Below are 21,485 nucleotides of genomic sequence, written 5' to 3'. Positions count from 1 at the left end.
TGAGTTGAGGCAGCAACAAACGGAACATATACTAAACCAGCATTTCAGGTTCTTTTTTGAGTTCAGAGTTTTCAGAGTACGGCTAAAACAAACATAGTCATGACATAAAACATACAAATAATCCTTATCCTGCATGTAAATCAATGCGAATACAACTATGAACTATACAAGCTATTTTTCAAAGAATGAAAACTTAGGATAGTTCTTTGAAAGCAACAACTTTTTTAATAGCTGCAATTTCATTTTAATAGTTTAATTCATTCATTTATTTTCGTTTTGCTTCTTGAATGCATTTCTGAGCTGTTGGTAATCTTGAAATCCAGTCTGTTTCCAAACCACCTCATTCCACTTTGCCTGAATCATTTCTTTAGTCTTCTCATCCATCATTTCTCGTCCTTTAGTTGCAGATCCTGTGGCAACTATTCTACCTTCGGCTCCCTCTGGTAAACCACAAACTTTATTTCTATATTTTGCTAGGCGCGCAAAAATAAATTTCCTCTCGTTGCTCTTCATGAATTCAAAGGAACTCATTTCAACAGCTTTTTTAATTCTTTCTTCGTCTTCAATTCCTATGAACGATGCAACCTTTCTGACTACGCTCTCCAAGTCGTCTTTCATGTCCTCGTAGAACAAAAACAAGACATTTGGATCGTTCCTACAAAATTGTAAGCATAACAAAGTCAAACCATCAAGTTACAATGTGTCCTGATATGCGGTACTGTGAATACTTGTGTCAGTGGAATTTCTCAACAGTAAAAGAGCATGTCATTTACCTGTGTTCCCACCAGCTCATCAAGTGAAGAAAATATGAGGCATAAATCGCATAATGCTGCATTTTGCTTTTTGGTTCACCAAGAGCAAGCGGAAATTCTTGCACAAATTCATTGAGGGAAATCTTCCCAGGTTGGAAAATCCAGCCTTTGAGAAAGTTGAAGTAACTGTTGAAAGAAGCACATGGTTCACGGTAGATGACAATGTATTTAGCACCTTTGGGACAGTCGGGATACCAAGCGTGGGTCTTGTAACATCTAAAAATGAAATCAATGTAAGGTAGTGTTCAGTCTAGTTGAACGTTGACTTTGACTTCGATTCAACAAAGCCATTCGTTTGTGCAACGTTGTCCTAGCGAAAAAAATCGTTGTGACGTTCATCACTGGAAGGACTTGTTCGTTCCATTAATTCCTTTCGTGAAATCATTTGACAACATATAAACTGATAAATGATAACAATCATAACATTTGATACAAGCCCAGGGCCCTTGATTGAACTGAACTCTAATGTTTATCATCGTCATAAGTATTAAAATCAAATATTGACAGGTCATTACCGTGGTTGAAAATTGTGCTCAGCTTCAAGGTCTCTCTCTGTATCATAAGCACTTTCTAGGAATGGAACAACATCAGTGATTTCATCAAATGACATATCTCCACCACTTCGTAGCTGGTGCAAGATCTGTTGCATCCATGTTGTACCACATTTGGGCGAAGTTACGATGAGCACATCGTCTGATCGCGGTTTAAAGTTCAGACCATGACGTCGGCCATACTCTGAAAAAAATTTCGATATTCTTTGCTTCATAACCTGCATTTCTGGATTTTCAACCGGAGATTTTTCAGAAGCCATTCTTTCAGGCATATGTCGCTTGCCTAAGCAGCCTAACTTCAACAAAATTCGTTGTGTTAACGAAGCAGACCGCAGACGTATGTAACTCGATACGGCCTTCTGTGAATATTATTTTACGCTATCTTGAACAAACATAACCTTATCCTAACCTTGATGCATAATTGTATCCGGATCTGCTTTTCACGATCATCCATACGTGAAAAAGGCGTGAACATAATTCATTGACTAAATTCATTGCTGATGTCACATCATTCTAAATTTCAGCATAGTTTATAGATGCACTGATGCATAGAAAAGACAAACAAAACGAAATTCAGTTCACAAAATAATGCACGAACACCTAATCATTAATTATAAACACTGTTAAATTACTCCGACCAATTCGTAAGAACGATTTGCTATTTTGCCCTGGTGCATATTCTTGACGTGTCTGTGCATACGTAAATTCAAACGACAGTAAAGCTAGTCACCATTTCGTGAAACGAGAAGTTTTTAAATTAAATTATGCTTACGTTAGTCAATTATTTGTTAATTAAATTCTTTGATCGCCGACAAATTATCGTTAATTTAATAGCATTTACTTATTTCATATTATGATTTGCTGAAATGAAACATAATTTTTCTAATTAGATGTTATTCCATTTAGTTCATTCATTCACTTTTCGTTTTGCTTTTTGAATGCGTTTCTCAGCTGTTGGTAATCTTGAAATCCAGTTTGTTTCCAAACCACCTCATTCCACTTTGCCTGAATCATTTCTTTAGTCTTCTCATCCATCATTTCTCGTCCTTTCGTCGCAGATCCTGTGACGACCTTACTTCGAACCACTGTTTCGTCTGTTACACCACAAACTTTATTCCGGCGTTTGGCTGAGCGCGCCGTCGCAAATTTCCGCTCGTTGCTCTTCATGAACTCAAAGGAACTCATTTCAACAGCCTTTTTAATTCTTTCGTCGTCCTCAATTCCTATGAACGATGCAACCTTTCTGACTGCGCTCTCCAAGTCGTCTTTCATGTCCTCGAAGAACAAAAACAAAACATTTGGATCGTTCCTACAGCAAACAAGATTATAAACCATTAGGCTGAGATTAAACAAGTTGCGCGGTATTGTACAAACTGTGGTATCATTTTTCTAGCTAGCTACTTGCTTCAGAAACCCTGTTATGGAATATCCCATCAAACATATAAAGGCTTGACTTAAAGTTTATTAAAGTTGGTCAAAAGATTATCACATTCAGGTACGAAGGTAAATTGTTTACAAAACGACTGACAAAGCTGTAAAAATCCATTCCAAATTTACTCCCGTTTAAAGAAAGCGATTGGACCTGTGTTCAGCCACTTACCTGTGTTCCCACCAGCTCAGCAGGTGGGCAAAATATGGGGCACTTCCCGTTCTGTTTATTGGTTCTTCCTTTGCGAACACAAAATCTACTACAAATTCATGGAGGGAAATCTCTCCAGGTTGAAAAAACCAGCCTTTGAAAAAGTTAAAGTAACTACTAAAACAGGCACATGGTTCACGATAGATGACAATGTATTTAGCACCTTTGGGACAGTCGGAATACAATGTGTGGGTCTTGAAACATCTAAAAATGAAATCAATGTAAGATACTAGTTCAGTCTAGTTGAACGTTAAAGGGTCGTAGCCTGCCCCTTCGGGCTTCGCTCAACAAAGCCATACGTTTGTGCAACGTTGTCCTCGCAAGAAAAATCATTGCAACGTTCATCGCCGGAAGGACTTGTTCGTTACATTAATTCCGTTCGTGAATTCATTTAACATGAACATATAACCAGTTTATATGTTCATGTCAAATGATAAAATTTGATGTAGGGTCGTTAATTGAACCGCCGCAACCGCGCTATCAACCGTGATTGAACTGAACTCTAGTGTTTATCATCGTCATAAGTTATATGAAATAAAAGGTCGACAGGTCATTACCGAGGTTGAAATTTGTGCTCAGCCTCAAGATCTATCTCTAAATCATAAGCAGCTTCTAAATAAGGAACAACATCATAGATTTCCTCAAATGACATATCTCCACCACTTCGTAGCTGGTGCAAGATCTGTTGCATCCATGTTGTACCACATTTTGGCGAAGTTACAACGAACACATCGTCTGATCGCGGTTTAAAATTCAGACCATGAAGTCGGCCATGCTCTGAATACAATTTCGATAATCTTTGCTTCATAGCTTGCATTTCTGGACTGCCAACCGTAGATTTTGCAGAAGTCATTCTTCAAGGCTTTTAATTTCAGTAAGCAGGGCACAGGAGCACAGCTGTCGGCCTGTCACTTGCCTAGCTTCAACAAAACTCGTTGTGTTGCAATTTTACGACATGTTTATGCGTTTTCTAATGAATCAAAGACATGTAACTCGATACTTCCTTCAATCAATATTGATCGTACGCAATCATGAACAACTATGAACAACGTGAACGAAGGCTCCTGGTTTGAATATGTCATAATTAACTGGCGATGTTACATCATTCCAAATTTCAGTAGTTTGTAAATTCTCATTGATGCATAGGAAAGACAAACACATGCAATTTAAGGCGATTTTCCATTACCGTCCGTCTCAAGCCTTCACCTGAGCGGGTGAAGCCAGAAGCGGCTTTTGAACATGTGCCCATGCAACAAAGAGTTTTATGCAACCAGCCCCTGGTGCATATTCTTGACGTGTCTGTGCATACGTAAATTTAAACAAACTACAGTAAAACTAGTCACCATTTCGTGAAACAAAAAGTTTTTCAATTAAATTCTGCTTATGTCTGCCAATTATTTGTTACAAATGTCGAGAATTATTTCATTTTACGGTTTGCTGAGATAAAATATAATGTTTCTAATTAGATGTTATTCCATTTAGTTCATTCATTCATTCATTTTCGTTTTGCTTCTTGAATGCATTTCTCAGCTGTTGGTAATCTTGAAATCCAATCTGTTTCCAAACCACCTCATTCCACTTTGCGTGAATCATTTCTTTGGTCTTCTCATCCATCATTTCTCGTCCTTTAGTCGCAGATCCTGTGACGACCTTGCTCGGCACCACATCGTCTGGTATACCACAAAATTTATTCCGATATTTTGCTGTGCGGTACTCTGAAAACTTCCTCTCGTTGCTCTTCATGAATTCAAAGGAACTCATTTCAACAGCCTTTTTAATTCTTTCGTCGTCTTCAATTCCTATGAACGATGCAACCTTTCTGACTGCGCTCTCCAAGTCGTCTTTCATGTCCTCGAAGAACAAAAACAAAACGTTTGGATCGTTCCTATAAAATTGTAAGCAAAAGTTAAACCATCAGATTACATTGAGTCCTGATGCGCGGTTCTGTGAATACTTGTGTCAGTGGAATTTCTCAACAGTAAAAGAGCATGTCATTAACCTGTGTTCCCACCAGCTCATCAAGTGAACAAAATATGAGGCGCTCTCCATTTTGCTTTTTGGTTCTCCTCGAGCAAGCTCAATTTCTTTCACAAATTCTTGGAGGGAAATCTCTCCAGGTTGAAAAAACCAGCCTTTGAGGAAGTTGTAGAAACTACTGAAAGAAGCACATGGTTCACGGTAGATGACAATGTATTTAGCACCTTTGGGACAGTCGGGATACCAAGCGTGGGTCTTGTAACATCTATAATGTGAAGTAATATATTATTAAGCCTCTTACAGAGGAGCAAGTTTTTCTTTGACAAGTTTTATTTTCTCGTGTGAACGTGCCAACAAGTTTACTTTGACAATTTAGTTTGCAGCCAGCGATGTAATCGTACATAAAAACGTGTCATAGAAAACTTGCTCGTCAGTAAGAGGCTTTACGTGAAGCTCGCCGTCCTCCTGAAGGCAATTGTCGTTTCCAAAGTGATATATGATTAGACTGGAATGTGCAAGTTCAATGTCTAAAGAGGCTCGAGGTCAAGGATATCAGAGGTCGACAGTTCATTACCGAGGTTGAAAGTTGTGCTCAGCTTCAAGGTCTCTCTCTGTATCATAAGCAGCTTCTAAATAAGGAACAACATCAGTGATTTCATCAAATGACATATCTCCACCACTTCGTAGCTGGTGTAAGATCTGTTGCATCCATGTTGTACCACATTTTGGTGGAGTAACAACGAACACATCGTCTGGTCGCGGTTTAAAATTCAGACCATGAAGTCGACCATGCTTTGTATAAAATTTGGATGCTCTTTGCTTATAAAGTTGTATTTCTGGGCTCCCAGCGGCCGGCGTTTTCTCAGAAGACATTCTTTAAGGTCTGTTAGAAGGATACAGGGACATGCAACTGTCGCTTGTCAGTTGTCAAGCTTTCAAAACCTCGGTCGCTGTGTTGCAAACTTGCAATTTTACGACATGTGGGATGTTATTTGAATCTAAGGTATGCAACTCGATACCTTTCCAGCGTCGTACCCAGACGTTTTAATAGTGAAATATATAACGTTGCATTCAGTTATTGTATAGAGGTCAGCTAGAAAAAGGCGAGCGCGCGGTGGTGCTTGGGGTAGTTTTGTTTAGCCGACTTTGTCAAAACCACCCCAAGCACCCCCGCGCGACTTTTTATCATCACGCGACTTTCCTTTGAACGTCAAAATTGCGCATTTTGAAAACTTTTACCTGAGTGCAAATGCGGAGAATTTACTCTGTGTTGAGTGAGTTGAGGCAGCAACAAACGGAACATATACTAAACCAGCGTTTAAGGTTCTTTTTTGAGTTCAGAGTTTTCAGAGTACGGCTAAAACAAACATAGTCATGGCATAAAGGCATACAAATAAAAAACAAAGAACTGCTCAAAACAAGAAGGCGGTAAAAAAAACCTTCTCAAAACAGTTAAAATTCTCTCAAATGAACGTAACTGTCCCTCTAACAATATATACGAGTAAATATAGACATGCTGAGCTGAGTATAAAATATTCATATTTTGTTGACCTTCCTTTGGCCTTGATGACGGCCTTACACTGGAATGAAACTTAGAATAGTTCTTTGAAAGCAACCTTTGCTTAATAGCTGCAATTTCATTTTAATAGTTTAATTTGTTCATTGATCTCCGTTTTGCTTCTTGAATGCATTTCTCAGCTGTTGGTAATCTTGAAATCCAGTCTGTTTCCAAACCACCTCATTCCACTTTGCTTGAATCATTTCTTTAGTCTTCTCATCCATCATTTCTCGTCCTTTAGTCGCAGATCCTGTGACGACCATTCTACCTACGGCTCCCTCAGGTAAACCACAAATTTTATTTCGATATTTTGCTACGCGCACAGGAGTAAATTTCCTCTCGTTGCTCTTCATGAATTCAAAGGAACTCATTTCAACAGCTTTCTTAATTCTTTCGTCGTCTTCAATTCCTATGAACGATGCAACCTTTCTGACTGCGCTCTTCAAGTCGTCTTTCATGTCCTCGTAGAACAAAAACAAAACATTTGGATCGTTCCTTTAAAATTGTAAGCAAAAGTTAAACCATCAGGTTACAATGTGTCCTAGTAATGTGCGTTACTGTGAATACTTGTGTCAGTGGAATTGCTCAACAGTAAAAGAGCATGTCATTAACCTGTGTTCCCACCAGCTCATCAAGTGAACAAAATATGAAGCGCTCTCCATTTTGCTTTTTGGTTCTCCTCGAGCAAGCTGAATTTCTTCCACAAATTCATGGAGGGAAATCTCCCCAGGTTGAAAAAACCTGCCTTTCAAAAAGTTAAAGTAACTACTGAAAGAAGCACATGGTTCACGGTAGATGACAATGTATTTAGCACCTTTGGGACAGTCGGGATACCAAGCGTGGGTCTTGTAACATCTAAAATGTGAAGTAATATATTATTAAGCCTCTTACAGTCGAGCTAGTTCATTTGATTTTGAACAAGTGTACTTGTCATAGAAAAAATTGTCAAAGAACAAATTTCGCTAGTGTGCATGAGTTAACAAAGAAAACTTGTAAAAGTAATATGAGCACTTGTATGAGCTTGACCAGCGGACTGTTGTATTTTGCAGAGGGAGCTAGCATTAAGAAGCCTCTTACAGCAAGTTTTCTATGACAAGTTTTTATATGACAAGTTTTAATTGGAAATTGCACTTGTGTCTGTACAACAAATTTTCTTTGACAAGTTTTATTTGCTTGTGTGAACGAGCTAACAAGTTTACTTTGACAATTTAGTTTTCAGCCAGCGTTGTAATTGTACAGCGGACAACGTGAGCGCAACGTGAGCGCGCCATTGCAAAATACTATAGTCCGCTGGCCTGCCGCATGCAAGTGCTCACATCATGTGACAAGTTTTCTTTGTTAACTCATACAGATGAGCAAAACTTATTCAAATTGAAATGAACAAGTGTACTTGTCATAAAAAAAATTTGTCAAAGTTTGGCTTACAGACGAACAATTAAAACTTGTCACATACAAAACTTTTAAACTATTGTTAAATTACACTGATCCATACCGGTTACTACATTATTCAGAAATGAAATTTTAAAATGGCGCCTGTAAGCGCGTTTACGTTTTCCGCTGTACGATCACTTTGGTAACTGCAGTGAAGTAGATTGTCAAAGTAAATTTGTTGGCACGTTTACACGAACAATTAAAACTTGTCAAAGAAAAAATTGTTATCAAAATTTGTTGTACATACACAGTAGCGTAGCCAGCCTGACGATTTAGTCATGCTATGCAAATTTTATGTTATTATCATTATTCATTTCTTTAGAAATTCATTGTTTTCACAGTCAATGAACACCAAAATATTAGCATAGCATGACTAAATTGTCGGGCTGGTTACGCCACTGTACATACACACTGCAATTGCCAATTAAAACTTGTCATATAAACTGAAATTTTCATAGAAAACTTGCTCGTCTGTAAGAGGCTTTACGTGAAGCTCGTCGTCCTTCTGAAGGCAATTGTTGTTTCCAAACTGATATATGATTAGACCGTAATGTGCCCGTTGAATGTCTAAAGAGGCTCTGTCACAGGACATAAGAGGTCGACAGGTCATTACCGTGGTTGAAAGTTGTGCTCAGCTTCAAGGTCTATCTCTAAATCATAAGCAGTTTCTAAATAAGGAACAACATCATTGATTTCATCAAATGACATATCTCCACCACTTCGTAGCTGGTGTAAGATCTGTTGCATCCATGTTGTACCACATTTGGGCGAAGTTACAACGAACACATCGTCTGATCGCGGTTTAAAATTCAGACCATGAAGTCGACCATGCTCTGAATAAAATTTGGATAATCTTTGCTTAAAAAGTTGCATTTCTGGGCTTTCAGCTGCCCGCGTTTTCTCAAAAGACATTCCCTAAGGCCTGTTAGAAGGGACAGTGGCACAACTGTCACTTGTCAAGCTTTCAAAACTCGCTCGCTGTGTTGCAATTTTACAATATGTGGTATGTTGTTTGAATCACTGAAGCCTTAAAAGTATGCAAATCCATACATTCCCTACTCAATATTCATCTCATGCTTTCTTGCAACAATCATAACCTCTTCATATCTGCATATCTTCATACAGCATGATCACGTGGGTAGAATAGTCAAGTAGAATAGATTGCCTTTACACAATAATAAACGAACACCAAATCACCGATATTCATAAGGACGATTTGCCCTGGCCCTAGTTGTATTAAAGACTATAAAGTTAACTTTTAATTAAGGATAGAAGTGGCCAATCAGAGTCGTGTATTTATAAGTTAACTCTGAAAAATGTACTAACTCTCCTAACGAAGGCCCTCAGGTCGAGAAGTGTTTTGTCTATTTTAGGCAGTTGTTATACCACATTTGATTCTAAGTTATGAAAAATTTAAAGAGTTTTATACAACTGGCCCCTGGTGCATATTCTTGACGTGTCAGTCTGTGCATACGCAAATTTAACCAAACTACTGTAAAGCTAGTCACCATTTCGTGAAACGAGAAGTTTTTTAAATAAATTCTGCTTATGTCAGTCTATTATTTGTTGATTAAATTCTTTGATCACCGACAAATTATCGTTAATTTAATAGCATTTAATTATTTCATATTATGGTTTGCTAAGATAGAATATAATTTTTCTAATTAGATGTTATTCCATTTAGTTCATTTATTCATTTATTTATTTTCGTTTTCCTTTTTGAATGCGTTTCTCAGCTCTTGGTAATCTTGAAATCCAGTCTGTTTCCAAACCACGTCATTCCACTTTGCCTGAATCATTTCTTTAGTCTTCTCATCCATCATTTCTCGTCCTTTAGTCGCAGATCCTGTGGCGACTATTCTACCCACGGCTCCCTCTGGAAAACCACAAATTTTATTTCTATATTTTGCAACGCGCACAGGAGTGAATTTCTCCCCGTTGCTCTTCATGAATTCAAAGGAACTTCTTTCAACAGCTTTTTTAATTTTTTCTTCGTCTTCAATTCCTATGAATGATGCAACCTTTCTGACTGCGCTCTCCAAGTCGTCTTTCATGTCCTCGTAGAAAAAAAACAAGACATTTGGATCGTTCCTACAAAATTGTAAGCTAAAGTTAAACCATCAGAGTAAGTTGTAAGCTAAAGTTACCAGAGTCCTGATGCGCGGTTCTGTGAATACTTGTGTCAGTGGAATTGCTCAACAGTAAAAGAGCATGTCACTTACCTGTGTTCCCACCAGCTCATCAAGTGAACAAAATATGAGGCATTCTCCATTTTGCTTTTTGGTTCTCCTCGAGCAAGCGGATATTCTTCCACAAATTCATGGAGGGAGAACTTCCCTGGTTGGAAAAACCAGCCATTGAGAAAGTTGAAGAAACTACTGAAAGAAGCACATGGTTCACGGTAGATGACAATGTATTTAGCACCTTTGGGACAGTCGGGATACCAAGCGTGGGTCTTGTAACATCTGTAATATGAAGTAATATGTTACTAGAAATACATGCATGCAGCAACCCCTCGCATCGGTTAAACAAAATTAGTTAATGATTGTTAGAAATTTTATGTGGTTTGGGGGTTTTGGAGGGTACAGGGTACTTGAGAAATAGAAATTGAGAAAAGTATGGAAATATTTTTCTGCACGTGGAAACACTGTAGTCATAGCAACTTGCAACGGCCGTATAGTTTTAAAGAATCAAAGTTTACCCTCATATTTTTGTGAAAAAATGGCAAAAATACGACAAGATTATTACCTTTTTCTGGAAGTTAAGTTACTCATCTATAGTCAGTGTTATGGTAAATTATTTTAATTATTAAATACCATGAAATATAACGTCAGACGTCTCATACAGCGCTTCGACTGGTTTTTGTACGGGAATGTTTTCATTTTGTTTTCTTTTTGTCTTTAGGAAAACGGAGTTTATAAATAAAATTATAATGTCGTTTATCACATAACACATTCAGATTTATAGTGAAATACATTTGAGAATATTAAAGTTGTGTTAGCCACAAAAGAATTACTTTTTAAAGCTGCGCCGGATGAAATATTATGAAGTGTAAAATCTTCCGACTTCATTATACGCGGTGAATTCGGTCGAAAATTTGGTCTTGTTATTTGTTAAACCGTGAAAAGTCCTGACCTCATTCGAGTTTCCCTCTAATTTAGTAAAAATAAATATATTCTATATTTATAAAAGTATAAATTTAAAAATTTCATCAAAATTTTGCTAAATGACAGTTATTCATTGACGTTTGAAAATACAAATTTTTGTCTCGACCAATCAAGAGCGTAGTAGTTCACACTGGCGCATGCGCATAACGTAGAAGACCGTCCATGGCGTGAGGTCCATTGCATAATGGCGGACGACTTTGATTTCGCATTCGCATTTCGTAGGTGTAAATATCCGAGCGGAATTAGTACCCTCGCACGGTGCTCCGCACCGGCTCGGGGATTACGTGAAGCTCGCCATCCTCCTAAACTGATATATGATTAGACTGGAATGTGCAAGTTGAATGTCTAAAGAGGCTCTGTCAAGGACATCAGAGGTTGACAGGTCATTACCGTGGTTGAAAATTGTGCTCAGCTTCAAGATCTCTCTTTGTATCATAAGCACTTTCTAGGAATGGAACAACATCATTGATTTCGTCAAATGACATATCTCCACCACTTCGTAGCTGGTGTAAGATCTGTTGCATCCATGTTGAGCCACATTTTGGAGGAGAGGCGACAAACACGTCATCAGATCGCGGTTGAAAATTCAGACCATGAAGTCGGCCGTGTTCTGAAAATATTTTTGGTGCTCCCGGCTTAAAAAGTTGCATTTCTGGGCTTCCAACCGGAGATTTCTCAGAAGACATTCTTTGAGGTCTGTTGGGAGGGAACTACACCACAGCTATCGCTTGTCTTTCTTTTAAAACTCGTTGTTTACAGTTTTACGACATGTTTGCCTTTTTGTAATTTAATCAGAGTTTTGCAACCCGATACTTTCTCTAATCATTATTCATCACGCGCTTTCAAGACACACATAATCATTAAATTACCGTATTTACTCGTTTGAGCGCCGCAGCGCTCTTTAAATTTTTAGAACTTCAGATGCGGCGCTTAATCGAGGGAGGCGCTCAATCGAGGGCGGCGCTTAATCGTGGGCGGTGCTCAATCGAGGGCGGCGCTCTTTAAACAATATTATTTGTGAATTGTAACAAGAACTTTAAACAAAAAGAATTGAAAGTTAGATGTAGCAAAATGTTCCCATATTGACAGCGAGCATCTGGACATTTTACAGAACGGCCTCTTGAAAATCAGCCTAGACTGAAGAGCTACCGTTGTTAAAGAAATTCTAATGATAAACCTCCTCGCACAAATCACTGGAATCTTTGCCTTCAAGACTGACCTGCGCCTTACGAAAATTTTAAAGACCGATTTAACAATAGCGTCTTCAACAATTCTGACGGTGCGTCGATTAGGCGCCGAATTAAAAATAATTAGTCACGGCGCTCTTTAAGGAAAATTTATCGCAAATGCGGCGCTCATTGGGGGGCGGCGCTAAATCGAGTAAATACTGTATCTATAAAATTTTCTTCAAAATTATCCGGTTCGACCAGTTTGTCTGCCATCCACAAGGCCACAACATACCAGGCGCAGTGAATCACGCTCCTGGTTTGAATATTTCAAAATTCGCTGGCGATGTTATACAGTTTTCCCAATTTCACTAGTTTTTAAATTTTCATGGATGCATAGGAAAGACGAGATCAGAAAGACAGATCTCTCTACGCAATAATGAACCGAGACCCCAAGACGAACAACAAATCAGAAATTGATGGACACTTACTGAACTTGCTTCCGTGCACACAAAAAAGTAGCTTGGAAACGAGGCAGGCAATAAAATCTAAAATTTATTGGATGGTTTTCATTTTCAAGTGTCTATTATAAACACCATTGAATGAGATACTATTTGATTATTTCATGGATGACTGTGATTACTGAGATAAAATATAATTTTTCTAATTAGATGTTATTCCATTTAGTTCATTCATTCATTTATTCATTCATTTTCGTTTTGCTTCTTGAATGCGTTTCTCAGCTCTTGGTAATCTTGAAATCCAGTCTGTTTCCAAACCACCTCATTCCACTTTGCCTGAATCATTTCTTTAGTCTTCTCATCCATCATTTCTCGTCCTTTAGTCGCAGATCCTGTGACGATCTTGCTTGGCACCACATCGTCTGGTATACCACAAAATTTATTCCGATATTTTGCTGTGCGGAGCTCTGAAAATTTCCTCTCGTTGCTCTTCATGAATTCAAAGGAACTCATTTCAACAGCCTTTTTAATTCTTTCGTCGTCTTCAATTCCTACGAAAGATGCAACCTTTCTGACTACGCTCTCCAAGTCGTCTTTCATGTCCTCGAAGAACAAAAACAAAACATTTGGATCGTTCCTACAGCAAACAAAATTATAATGATTAGATTTATCTATTCTTATCAACGACTTTATCTTCCTCATGGGGTATAACATTTCCTTTGAGATCAGAGAGAACAATCAGGCTTCAAATTTTTGAAATTCTGTTGTTGGTAAGGTATGGTCTCTTGGTAAGGTAAGGTCTCTTGATAACCCTCTCCTTGTCAAAGCTTGACACTTCTGTCTTCATGATAACACTATGTTATTACAGAAGGGAAGGGAGTGCATGGGGAGGTATGCTGAACAAACATATCAAAACATAGTCTGGAGGCCTACGTACTTTGCCTCTGGACTGAGTAGATTCCCCTGGGTGTATGGAGGATGGACAACCCCTCAAGTTTCACCAAATTGAGCTGTACCTGTGTTCCCACCAACTCAACAAGTGAACAAAATATGATGCATTCTCCATTCTGCTTTTTGGTTTGCCTCGAGCAAGCAGAAATTCTTCTACAAATTCATGAAGACCAACCTCCCCAGGTTGGAAAAACCAGCCTTCAAAGAATTTATAGAAGCTACTGAAAGAAGCGCATGGTTCACGGTAGATGACGATGTATTTAGCACCTTTGGGACAGTCGTCATACCAAGCGTGGGTCTTGTAACATCTATAATTATGAATTGGGAATGAGGTAATTATTCTACTGTCAGTTGGCTTTATCAAGTCAAATATGGTAGAGAGAATCCTTATAGAGGGGAGATTTTTTTTCAGGGTGAAAAATGATAATAGGTACTCAAATCTGTCAACCTCCAAAAATTTAGAATATCAGATTATTCAGATATTGGTAGATTGGCTCTTACCGTGGTTGGAATTTGTGCTCAGCTTCAAGGTCTATTTCTGTATCATAAGCAGCTTCTAAATAAGGAACAACATCACTTATTTCTTCAAATAACATATCTCCACCACTTCGTAGCTGGTGTAAGATCTGTTGCATCCATGTTGTGCCACATTTTGGTGGAGTAACCACAAGCACGTCATTAGATCTTGGTTTAAAATTAAGACCATGAAGTCTGCCATGCTCTGTCTCAGATCCGGAAGCTCTTTGCTTCATTAGTCTTATTCCTGGACTTCCACCTGCAGATTTCTCCAAAGGCATTCTTAAAAAATTTGGAATTCCCAACTAAAATGAAACATCAGATGTATGTTGGTAATCTCGGTATAGTACCTTGGCTGTCAGTGGTACCTTGGTACTGGCTGGATCGTTTGGTATACCAGATGTGGGTGACTGAAGTTTTCAGAATTGAGCTGAACCAATTCATCTTGCCAGAACCAAGTGATCATTGACAACCAAAATCTTAGACATTCTAAATCTTTTGGTAAATATTCTATTTCTATAATTGTTTTTAGCAGTGGCATAGCTATCATCGATAATTAGGGGTCCCATTCAAATATTCATCTTAACGGACTGTAAAGACAATTGTTTTGAAAAGAAATTAATCATCAGTGCGTATCATTAACTGTGGTATCATGAATATATGAATATGCCCCCCCTCCCCAATTATCATGCCCCCCCCCCAATTATCGTGCTGGTCAGCCACTGGTTACGCAGACCAGTTGAACTATGGTTCCATGACCATCTTTGGTACCACATGAAGTACAATAAGAATATAAATATATTCACCTGAGTTAAAAACACCACCAATCACCAATTAGGCCTGAGATGAGTATCCAAATAAATGCACCATCCAGTTTTACCTGCGAGACCACTGACTGGTACGCTTGCTATTGCGCATCCAGTTTAAATTTGCGATCAGTGTTGCGGCGGTACACTGTCCAGTTGCATCATCGCGATCAGTGAAAAATCAGCGCTGAATAATAACCTTTTTTTCCGATATGCCGCTAGACAAGTAGATTCGCCGTCGCCAATATCACCATATATGGACAGTGTTTTCATTTGTTTCAAGTCCCGGATGTTCGGGCACCTCGTGTTGTTGTTTTCATTTGAAAAACAAATCCGACCGCTTGCTATTGACGGCTAAAATAGAAAAAAATCGTATTTTCTTTTGCGAAAAACATGGATGTACAGAAGCCAGACCACGAGGACGATGCGTTGGCATTGCTCGCGTTAAAATCTGGGGTCAACAGTAACGAGAAGGCAGTATGGTCGCCTGTGAGCCAAGTCAAACCTATCGCAAAGCTGGAAGGTCGCGAGTTCGAATATCTCGTCCGCCAAAATCGTATTTCTATCGGTAGAAACAGCAGTTTGGGAAATGTGGATGTCAACATGGGTCATTCGAGCTTTGTTTCGCGAAGGCATCTTGAAATTACGTTTGATTCCAAGAGCTTCTTCCTGAAATGCAACGGGAAAAATGGTGTTTTCGTGGACGGCACGTTTTTTCGCCGTGGTAACTCGCCTCTTAAGCTGCCAACAACGTGAGTGCTTTGTAACGCATTTGATATTTCTATTTTGTTTGTTTATTTGTTTGTATTTACCTCCGTCGTTTACTCGTCGTTTAGGTGTGTGCTACGATTTCCCTCGACTAACGTAAAAATCTGGTTCACCTCGTTATTGGATGAAAACGTTCCTCGGCGAGTGCCAAGTCCTCCAAAGAAGGCAGCTAAACCTTCGCTCAAAATCAAAATTCCCGACGCTAAATCTACTCCAAATTCTCCGGTTCCCTCTCCGACGGAAACGATAAGGTATGCGAGGCCCTTTTGGCATGTTTTTGCATCGTTTAACATCAAAACAATCCTAAAAACGATCTTGTAAACGAATCATTTATTTCCCTAACCGCTACATTTCTGGTTTGTTTGTTGTTATGTGCTAATGAGGTCACATATTTTGAAAAACGCATTTCATTGCCGGGCTGTTCATTTTGCTTCGGGCCGTATGCACGGGAAATTGCCGTCGAGAGAAGGCTGAAACATTTGAGTAAAAGCTTTTTGCAACGGCGCGAAGTTTTGCTGCGAAAATGGCCTTTGTTTTGAAGTCTTTCCGCGTTATGTCATGTCACCATATAAACAAAACGCACGATTATTGCGAAATCGGTTTTTTTCGACGAGCAACCAAATTGTTGGAGTGTTTGCATCTTGTGTAAACAATATCAATTGCCTAAAGATGTGTAATATTACAAAGCTATCACCATTATTACAAATATATTGAGGTGGTTGTACATCTGAACTTGCATCGCACTGACATTGCACGGCGAAGCAAAAATTACACAATTAAAAAAGTAAACATTAAAGTACAATGTTTATACATATATCTAAGTGCGTACAGGACATCGTAATCTGGAGATTTGTACCATATTATTGTCATCTCAAAGTTGTCTACTCAGCTACTTTTGATATAGGATTTAAAGACAAATATAGTTGAATGAAATTATAGAGTTGAACGAAATTATAGAGTATTTTTTTTCTGACTCAGACTGGGGTAACCCCTCAGGAATCATGCCTCGCAGCTGCTGTTGTGTTTATGCTGCCCTGCACACAAAATGAACTTAAAAAATGCCTAAGAAAATCTCTACTGTCCTGTAGTGAAGGAGGTCGTTTTGCTTTGAGGGAAAAAAGTTTGTTATAGATTGGTTTTATTGTTTATTGCCCCTTTTCACAAGGGGGACCCTCCATATTGTATAGACATAATAAACAAGAGTCCCTAAGCCCTCCCCTGGGGTACATAATTATTGTGTACCTATGCAAGGTTTACCAAATTAGAACGATTCAGGCATTTGAAATTTGATTTAACCCTTTGGCTTGTTAGACAACTGTTTTTGGTCCACATATGCAATGTCATTTTTATATGGTCTTCCTAAACCTTACTATTCAGATATGCTAGCATAATGCAACATATGTCTACAAATTCTTGTCGAGTTTGTTATACCACGCTTGATGAAAAGTTGTTCCAAGACTTTACAATGCTACAGCATAGTTACACACTGGTTATATTGTAATGTAACATTTGTAAACCACACTTTCAAGTTTCAATATTGAGTACATTATCTGTCATCTTTTATTATTGCATACATTCCCTCGGTAAAAAAATCATCTAAATCTCAACCATATTCAATATTTTTGTATTCCTGCTTGACTCTGACCATTCTTTTCCAAAATCCTTAGTGTTCCCAACTCATGCCCAACTAGTCCTGGAACAGGAAACAGTGTAAGCACAACACCAAGTTTTCTGGAAGAAACCACAGAGGTCATTGAGGAACAGCCTAGCACACCAAAGAACGAGAAAAAAGACAACAACTCGTCTGGTAAAGAGGATGGAAAACCACCATACTCCTATGCTCAGCTGATCGTTCAAGCTATTCTCTCTGCCATGGATAAGCAGTTAACTCTCAGCGGCATCTATAATCATATCACAAAGAATTATCCGTACTATCGATCGGCTGACAAGGGTTGGCAGGTAGGGTGGGATGAAATATTGATGTTCATACAGAACTGGTGCTAATTAAGGTTTAAATGGGGTAGTTTTTGTACAAACAGGACCTTCATTACTTTTGCAAATTATTTCGCTATCCTTACTCCTGAGATTCTTGCTCAGAAATTGCTTTTTGCTAAAGCATAAGCTAATAATGGTACGTCTTTTACAAATGTACTCATGTACACTGGATGTACATACTCATTTAAGTACCAATTTTTCAACACAGAATTCGATACGGCACAACCTGTCGTTGAATAGGTACTTTGTAAAAGTGCCCCGAGCACAAGACGAACCCGGCAAAGGGTCTTTTTGGAGAATTGATCCAAGCTGCGAACCGAAGTTGGCGGAACAAGCTTTTAGAAAGAGGAGGCAGCGAGGCGTACCTTGTTTTAGATATCCATTTGGAACGCTATCATCAAGGTGAGTCTTGCCTGCATGTCTGGGTTTTTGGGGAGTAGGTGTGGGTGCACCCTCTCTCTTCCCCTTGGAATTGTGTTGTATTGAGTTGAAGGTAACAATTTTCACAGGATGTGTGGTAATCTTTTTGTTGTATTTTCCAAGGTCTGCACCAGCTTCGCCAACTCATGGCCTACAATATCCTACCATGCCTAGCAAATCAACCAATCAGACGGCTGTGGTCACCACAGAAGTCCTCCAACCACCCTCCTTACCCAACACCCCGATGACCACCCTCATCACCCAAACCCCCGGTGGCAACCTGTCGTACACAGGTGTACCCCATGTGCAGCATCTCCTTCCAACCGTCAGCTCACCCGGGGGCAAAATCCAAACAGTCACCCTGCAACCCTCCGGGATACCAGTGGTACCGGTGAAACAAGAGGTGATGAGGGTCCCCACCTCTGATAAGGTGATAGTCCAGAATGCAGAGACTCTGGTCAAAGTTACCAACAAAACTCCCATGTCGGCAGCAATGCAAACACTTCAAAAATTAGCGCCTGTTTCGACTGCTGTTCTTCCTGGCTCAGGTAAGTGGTATGATCTTCACTAATTTGTAAACTTCTCTAAGTTATTTCCAACTAAGTTCACTTCTTTCTCTAAAGCCTTAGCATGAAATTCAGCATGTTGTGCCTGTGCCTCTTTCTCATCAAGTTCTTGTTCTAACTGGTTAATTCTTTCTTCAATATTCTATGGTCGCATTATAGAAACACTGAAATTTTAAGTATTCATGGTATCCCATACTCGATAATATATTTTTATTATAATTATATTCATCAGTGGGTCTGGCATAAATCATCAGAAATTATCATACATTAGCATACATAAAAGTGTTAGCAGTATATATACAAAAAAATACAAATATGAAATATATATTCTTCATGGAATTTTTTTAATTTTGTACATCATACAACATGATAATCGAGTATACAATACGATCATTTTTCACAGCGTGTTTCCATCAACATTGTGGGTGTATTTTAAATTTTAATTTCTTGTTTAAACCAGTAGGGCTTCTAACCCCGGTGCAAACCCCCACCGCCCTGTCCTCCGTCGCCGCCGTTACAACGGACCAGCAGCAGCGACCCAACAAACTTCAAATTCGTCCACCGCCTCCCGAGACCACCCTAACCCCGGAGACCTCGCCCCTCGGTGTACTTTCGCCGGCCGCTACAAACGCAGCCGTAAGCCTGGTAATGAATAGCGTGAAACGACCATTTGGCATGGGAAACCTGCCGGATATCTCCGAGGAGGAGCCGATCATGAAACGATACAGGGAGAGCTCGGAGAATGGCATTTTGAAAGATGAATTAAACGGCCAGCAGCCTAATGATAATGGCGCGTCGTAACTAGAGAATTACTCTTTAAAAGACATTGTCGATCAAATTTGGGCTTAGTTGCGAAAGAACTTGTCCGAAAGCAATAAAGACTTGAATGTCTCTCTAATTCTCGCTTTTTTGAACGTCAAAAGAGGTAATTCTAGCTTTTTCCAAAGAGCGAAAAGTCAATTAAACGGACACTCAAAATTCTACTACACTTCTCTTAGCTTAGAAGCTTAGATTTTACTTTCGAACCCTCGAGCTTGTTGAGACATTTTAAAGATTTTTTCGTCTTTTTTCACTACACGAAACAGCTTTACAAGTACGAGTTCCTTCAAAGGAACATTGCGACGCTAAAGTTTATCGGCAATGTCTTTTAAAGGATATATGTTCACTTTTTTAACCACCAAATAAGAGGACGCGTCGAATTCTGCTAAAGTCTTTGCTCGACAGAAAGCTTTTACTGCTCAGAAAAAGAACAACGAATCTCGCAGCGACAGATCTCTTTAATATAGCTGGACTGTAAAAAACGGCGAAATTATACGAAATTGTAGCCCACGAAATGGTTAATCACGATTCTGATGGAGTGTCGCAATTAATGGAATGGCAAATGAAACGAACCATATTCAAACATTCTTCGTATAATTCCAAGAATCGAAGAGCCGGGAGCAAGCAGTGTATATGTTGCTTTTTTTCAAAACAATTTCTCCGTGTTTTTATTAAATAATTATTTCACCCGGCTGTGATAATTGCATAACGGATTTCTCCTGACTCGTAATGGAGGAAGTCCTGAAGTATATTTAGTAATTTATTGTGAAAAGTTACCATGGAATAGAAACTATAACTATCTCTTAGATCATTGTAGATGTATTTCTTATAATATGTAAGCGTTGAGCTTCTAAAGCTGTTGTATTGTTGAGAACGAAGAAAAATAAATTTATTGACCGAATACAACTACGCTTTGTTTGTTTTTTATGATTGCTTTTGTGTCTCTGTTGAAGATCAAGTGTAAATTGTCTTTGTGGTGTTGTTGTTGTTGATCTTGGTGTTTCTAGTGTTGGTGTTAACGTTCTTGTCTCTAGTGTTGGTGTTTTTGATGTTGTTATTGCTGTTGATGATGCTGTTGTTGTTGTTGTTGTTGACGCTGGTGTTGTTAATCTTGGTGTTTCTATTGTTGCTGTTATTGATGTTGTTATTGCTGTTGATGATGTTGTTGTTGTTGTTGACGCTGGTGTTGTTAATCGTGGTGTTTCTATTATTGGTGTTGTTGATGTTGTTATTGCTGTTGATGGTGGTGTTTGTTGTTGACGCTGGTGTTGTTAATCTTGGTGTTTCTAGTGTTGGTGTTGTTGATGTTGTTATTACTGTTGGTGATGTTGTTGTTGACGCTGGTGTTGTTAATCTTGGTGTTTCACGTTGTTTCTCGTACATGTTACTGCTGGTGGTATTATTGTTGTTGTTGTTTATGGTGTTTGTGTTGGTGTTAGGGGATGATTTTAAAGCCTGTGTTACTACAAAATCATTTATTGCAACCCTTACAATCGTCAAAAATCTCTTCATATCTAATGCAAGCTAAAACCTAGCCACCTCGCAACTTGAAACATTTTAAAAAGAAGAATATTAGCCATATCAAATATCAATTCACGCATATCCGGCAACCTCGATCCAAGGTAATCTTTCAAATTTTAACTCGTACAAAACAAAATCACAAAATAATCATCGAAGTTTTGTACTCGTAAAACCTGGGCAAAGCGGTGCTAAACCTGAACATTCTGTATCGTGTGTCTAGTTTGTGGCTTATGGTAATATTTGTCTGCACCCTCCAGTCATTGCTGTTAATAATCTGTTCTTTCACGATCATAAATTCATTCGCAGCTTGAATGCATCGCGCGGTGAAATCTTGCGGCGTGCGCGCAACGAAGAATTGCAA

The 21,485-nt window shown here is 38.8% G+C and overlaps 4 protein-coding genes across 13 annotated transcripts; 1 reads left to right on the top strand and 3 right to left on the bottom strand.

The window, feature by feature from the left end:
• Positions 1–105: 105 nt before the first annotated feature.
• Positions 106–3,968, bottom strand: LOC114529086 (amine sulfotransferase-like). Of its 2 annotated transcripts, none has more exons than XM_028550816.1 (3): positions 3,560–3,968; positions 774–1,028; positions 106–655 (listed from the first exon to the last, which is right to left on the bottom strand). In XM_028550816.1, exons 1-3 carry the CDS (start codon positions 3,853–3,855, stop codon positions 262–264), a joined length of 945 nt encoding a protein of 314 aa, XP_028406617.1. In that variant the 5' UTR covers positions 3,856–3,968; the 3' UTR covers positions 106–261. The 2 variants fall into 2 exon arrangements, with proteins under 2 accessions (XP_028406617.1, XP_028406615.1); XM_028550814.1 differs by lacking the exon at positions 3,560–3,968 and adding an exon at positions 1,328–1,762.
• A 417-nt stretch (positions 3,969–4,385) lies between these two features.
• Positions 4,386–6,326, bottom strand: LOC114529088 (estrogen sulfotransferase-like). 2 transcript variants are annotated; one of them, XM_028550825.1, is made up of 3 exons: positions 5,554–6,326; positions 5,002–5,244; positions 4,386–4,887 (listed from the first exon to the last, which is right to left on the bottom strand). In XM_028550825.1, exons 1-3 carry the CDS (start codon positions 5,850–5,852, stop codon positions 4,494–4,496), a joined length of 936 nt encoding a protein of 311 aa, XP_028406626.1. In that variant the 5' UTR covers positions 5,853–6,326; the 3' UTR covers positions 4,386–4,493. The 2 variants fall into 2 exon arrangements, with proteins under 2 accessions (XP_028406626.1, XP_028406628.1); XM_028550827.1 differs by having other exon boundaries at positions 5,002–5,157.
• Positions 6,327–6,427: 101 nt separating this feature from the next.
• On the bottom strand, positions 6,428–15,114 carry LOC114529087 (amine sulfotransferase-like). Of its 7 annotated transcripts, none has more exons than XM_028550817.1 (5): positions 11,526–11,602; positions 10,191–10,346; positions 8,582–10,059; positions 7,150–7,392; positions 6,428–7,032 (listed from the first exon to the last, which is right to left on the bottom strand). In XM_028550817.1, the coding sequence occupies exons 3-5, from the start codon at positions 8,878–8,880 to the stop codon at positions 6,639–6,641; spliced, it is 936 nt and encodes a 311-aa protein (XP_028406618.1). In that variant the 5' UTR covers positions 8,881–10,059; positions 10,191–10,346; positions 11,526–11,602; the 3' UTR covers positions 6,428–6,638. The 7 variants fall into 7 exon arrangements, with proteins under 7 accessions (XP_028406618.1, XP_028406619.1, XP_028406623.1 ...); XM_028550820.1 differs by lacking the exons at positions 6,428–7,032; positions 7,150–7,392; positions 10,191–10,346; positions 11,526–11,602 and adding exons at positions 13,155–13,399; positions 13,779–14,021; positions 14,215–14,534; positions 15,036–15,114 and having other exon boundaries at positions 8,878–9,814; XM_028550818.1 differs by lacking the exons at positions 10,191–10,346; positions 11,526–11,602 and adding an exon at positions 13,779–13,792.
• Positions 15,115–15,337: 223 nt separating this feature from the next.
• LOC114529085 (forkhead box protein K2-like) lies at positions 15,338–20,499 on the top strand. Of its 2 annotated transcripts, none has more exons than XM_028550813.1 (6): positions 15,338–15,787; positions 15,872–16,054; positions 17,471–17,762; positions 18,007–18,200; positions 18,342–18,766; positions 19,248–20,499. In XM_028550813.1, the coding sequence occupies exons 1-6, from the start codon at positions 15,429–15,431 to the stop codon at positions 19,583–19,585; spliced, it is 1,791 nt and encodes a 596-aa protein (XP_028406614.1). In that variant the 5' UTR covers positions 15,338–15,428; the 3' UTR covers positions 19,586–20,499. The 2 variants fall into 2 exon arrangements, with proteins under 2 accessions (XP_028406614.1, XP_028406613.1); XM_028550812.1 differs by having other exon boundaries at positions 19,245–20,499.
• Positions 20,500–21,485: the final 986 nt, after the last annotated feature.

Source organism: Dendronephthya gigantea, unplaced genomic scaffold (genome assembly GCF_004324835.1).
Source record: "Dendronephthya gigantea isolate DGI-Jeju-01 unplaced genomic scaffold, DenGig_1.0 000053F, whole genome shotgun sequence".
In the NCBI taxonomy this organism is placed as follows: domain Eukaryota; kingdom Metazoa; phylum Cnidaria; class Anthozoa; order Malacalcyonacea; family Nephtheidae; genus Dendronephthya; species Dendronephthya gigantea.
This window is presented reverse-complemented; position numbering and strand designations above follow the sequence as displayed.

What these genes read in the sequence shown, in the direction of transcription:
- LOC114529086 (XM_028550814.1), bottom strand. Translation starts at nt 1,635, where the DNA reads ATGCCTGAAAGAATGGCTTCTGAAAAATCTCCGGTTGAAAATCCAGAA. An exon ending in GAGCACAATTTTCAACCACG is followed by an intron (nt 1,029 to 1,327) that starts GTAATGACCTGT and finishes TTTCATTTTTAG; the next exon opens with ATGTTACAAGACCCACGCTT. An exon ending in ATGAGCTGGTGGGAACACAG is followed by an intron (nt 656 to 773) that starts GTAAATGACATG and finishes ACAATTTTGTAG; the next exon opens with GAACGATCCAAATGTCTTGT.
- LOC114529088 (XM_028550825.1), bottom strand. Translation starts at nt 5,852, where the DNA reads ATGTCTTCTGAGAAAACGCCGGCCGCTGGGAGCCCAGAAATACAACTT. An exon ending in GAGCACAACTTTCAACCTCG is followed by an intron (nt 5,245 to 5,553) that starts GTAATGAACTGT and finishes TTCACATTATAG; the next exon opens with ATGTTACAAGACCCACGCTT. An exon ending in ATGAGCTGGTGGGAACACAG is followed by an intron (nt 4,888 to 5,001) that starts GTTAATGACATG and finishes ACAATTTTATAG; the next exon opens with GAACGATCCAAACGTTTTGT.
- LOC114529087 (XM_028550818.1), bottom strand. Translation starts at nt 8,880, where the DNA reads ATGTCTTTTGAGAAAACGCGGGCAGCTGAAAGCCCAGAAATGCAACTT. An exon ending in GAGCACAACTTTCAACCACG is followed by an intron (nt 7,393 to 8,581) that starts GTAATGACCTGT and finishes TTCACATTTTAG; the next exon opens with ATGTTACAAGACCCACGCTT. An exon ending in ATGAGCTGGTGGGAACACAG is followed by an intron (nt 7,033 to 7,149) that starts GTTAATGACATG and finishes ACAATTTTAAAG; the next exon opens with GAACGATCCAAATGTTTTGT.
- LOC114529085 (XM_028550812.1), top strand. Translation starts at nt 15,429, where the DNA reads ATGGATGTACAGAAGCCAGACCACGAGGACGATGCGTTGGCATTGCTC. An exon ending in TCTCCGACGGAAACGATAAG is followed by an intron (nt 16,055 to 17,470) that starts GTATGCGAGGCC and finishes CAAAATCCTTAG; the next exon opens with TGTTCCCAACTCATGCCCAA. An exon ending in CGGCTGACAAGGGTTGGCAG is followed by an intron (nt 17,763 to 18,006) that starts GTAGGGTGGGAT and finishes TTTTCAACACAG; the next exon opens with AATTCGATACGGCACAACCT.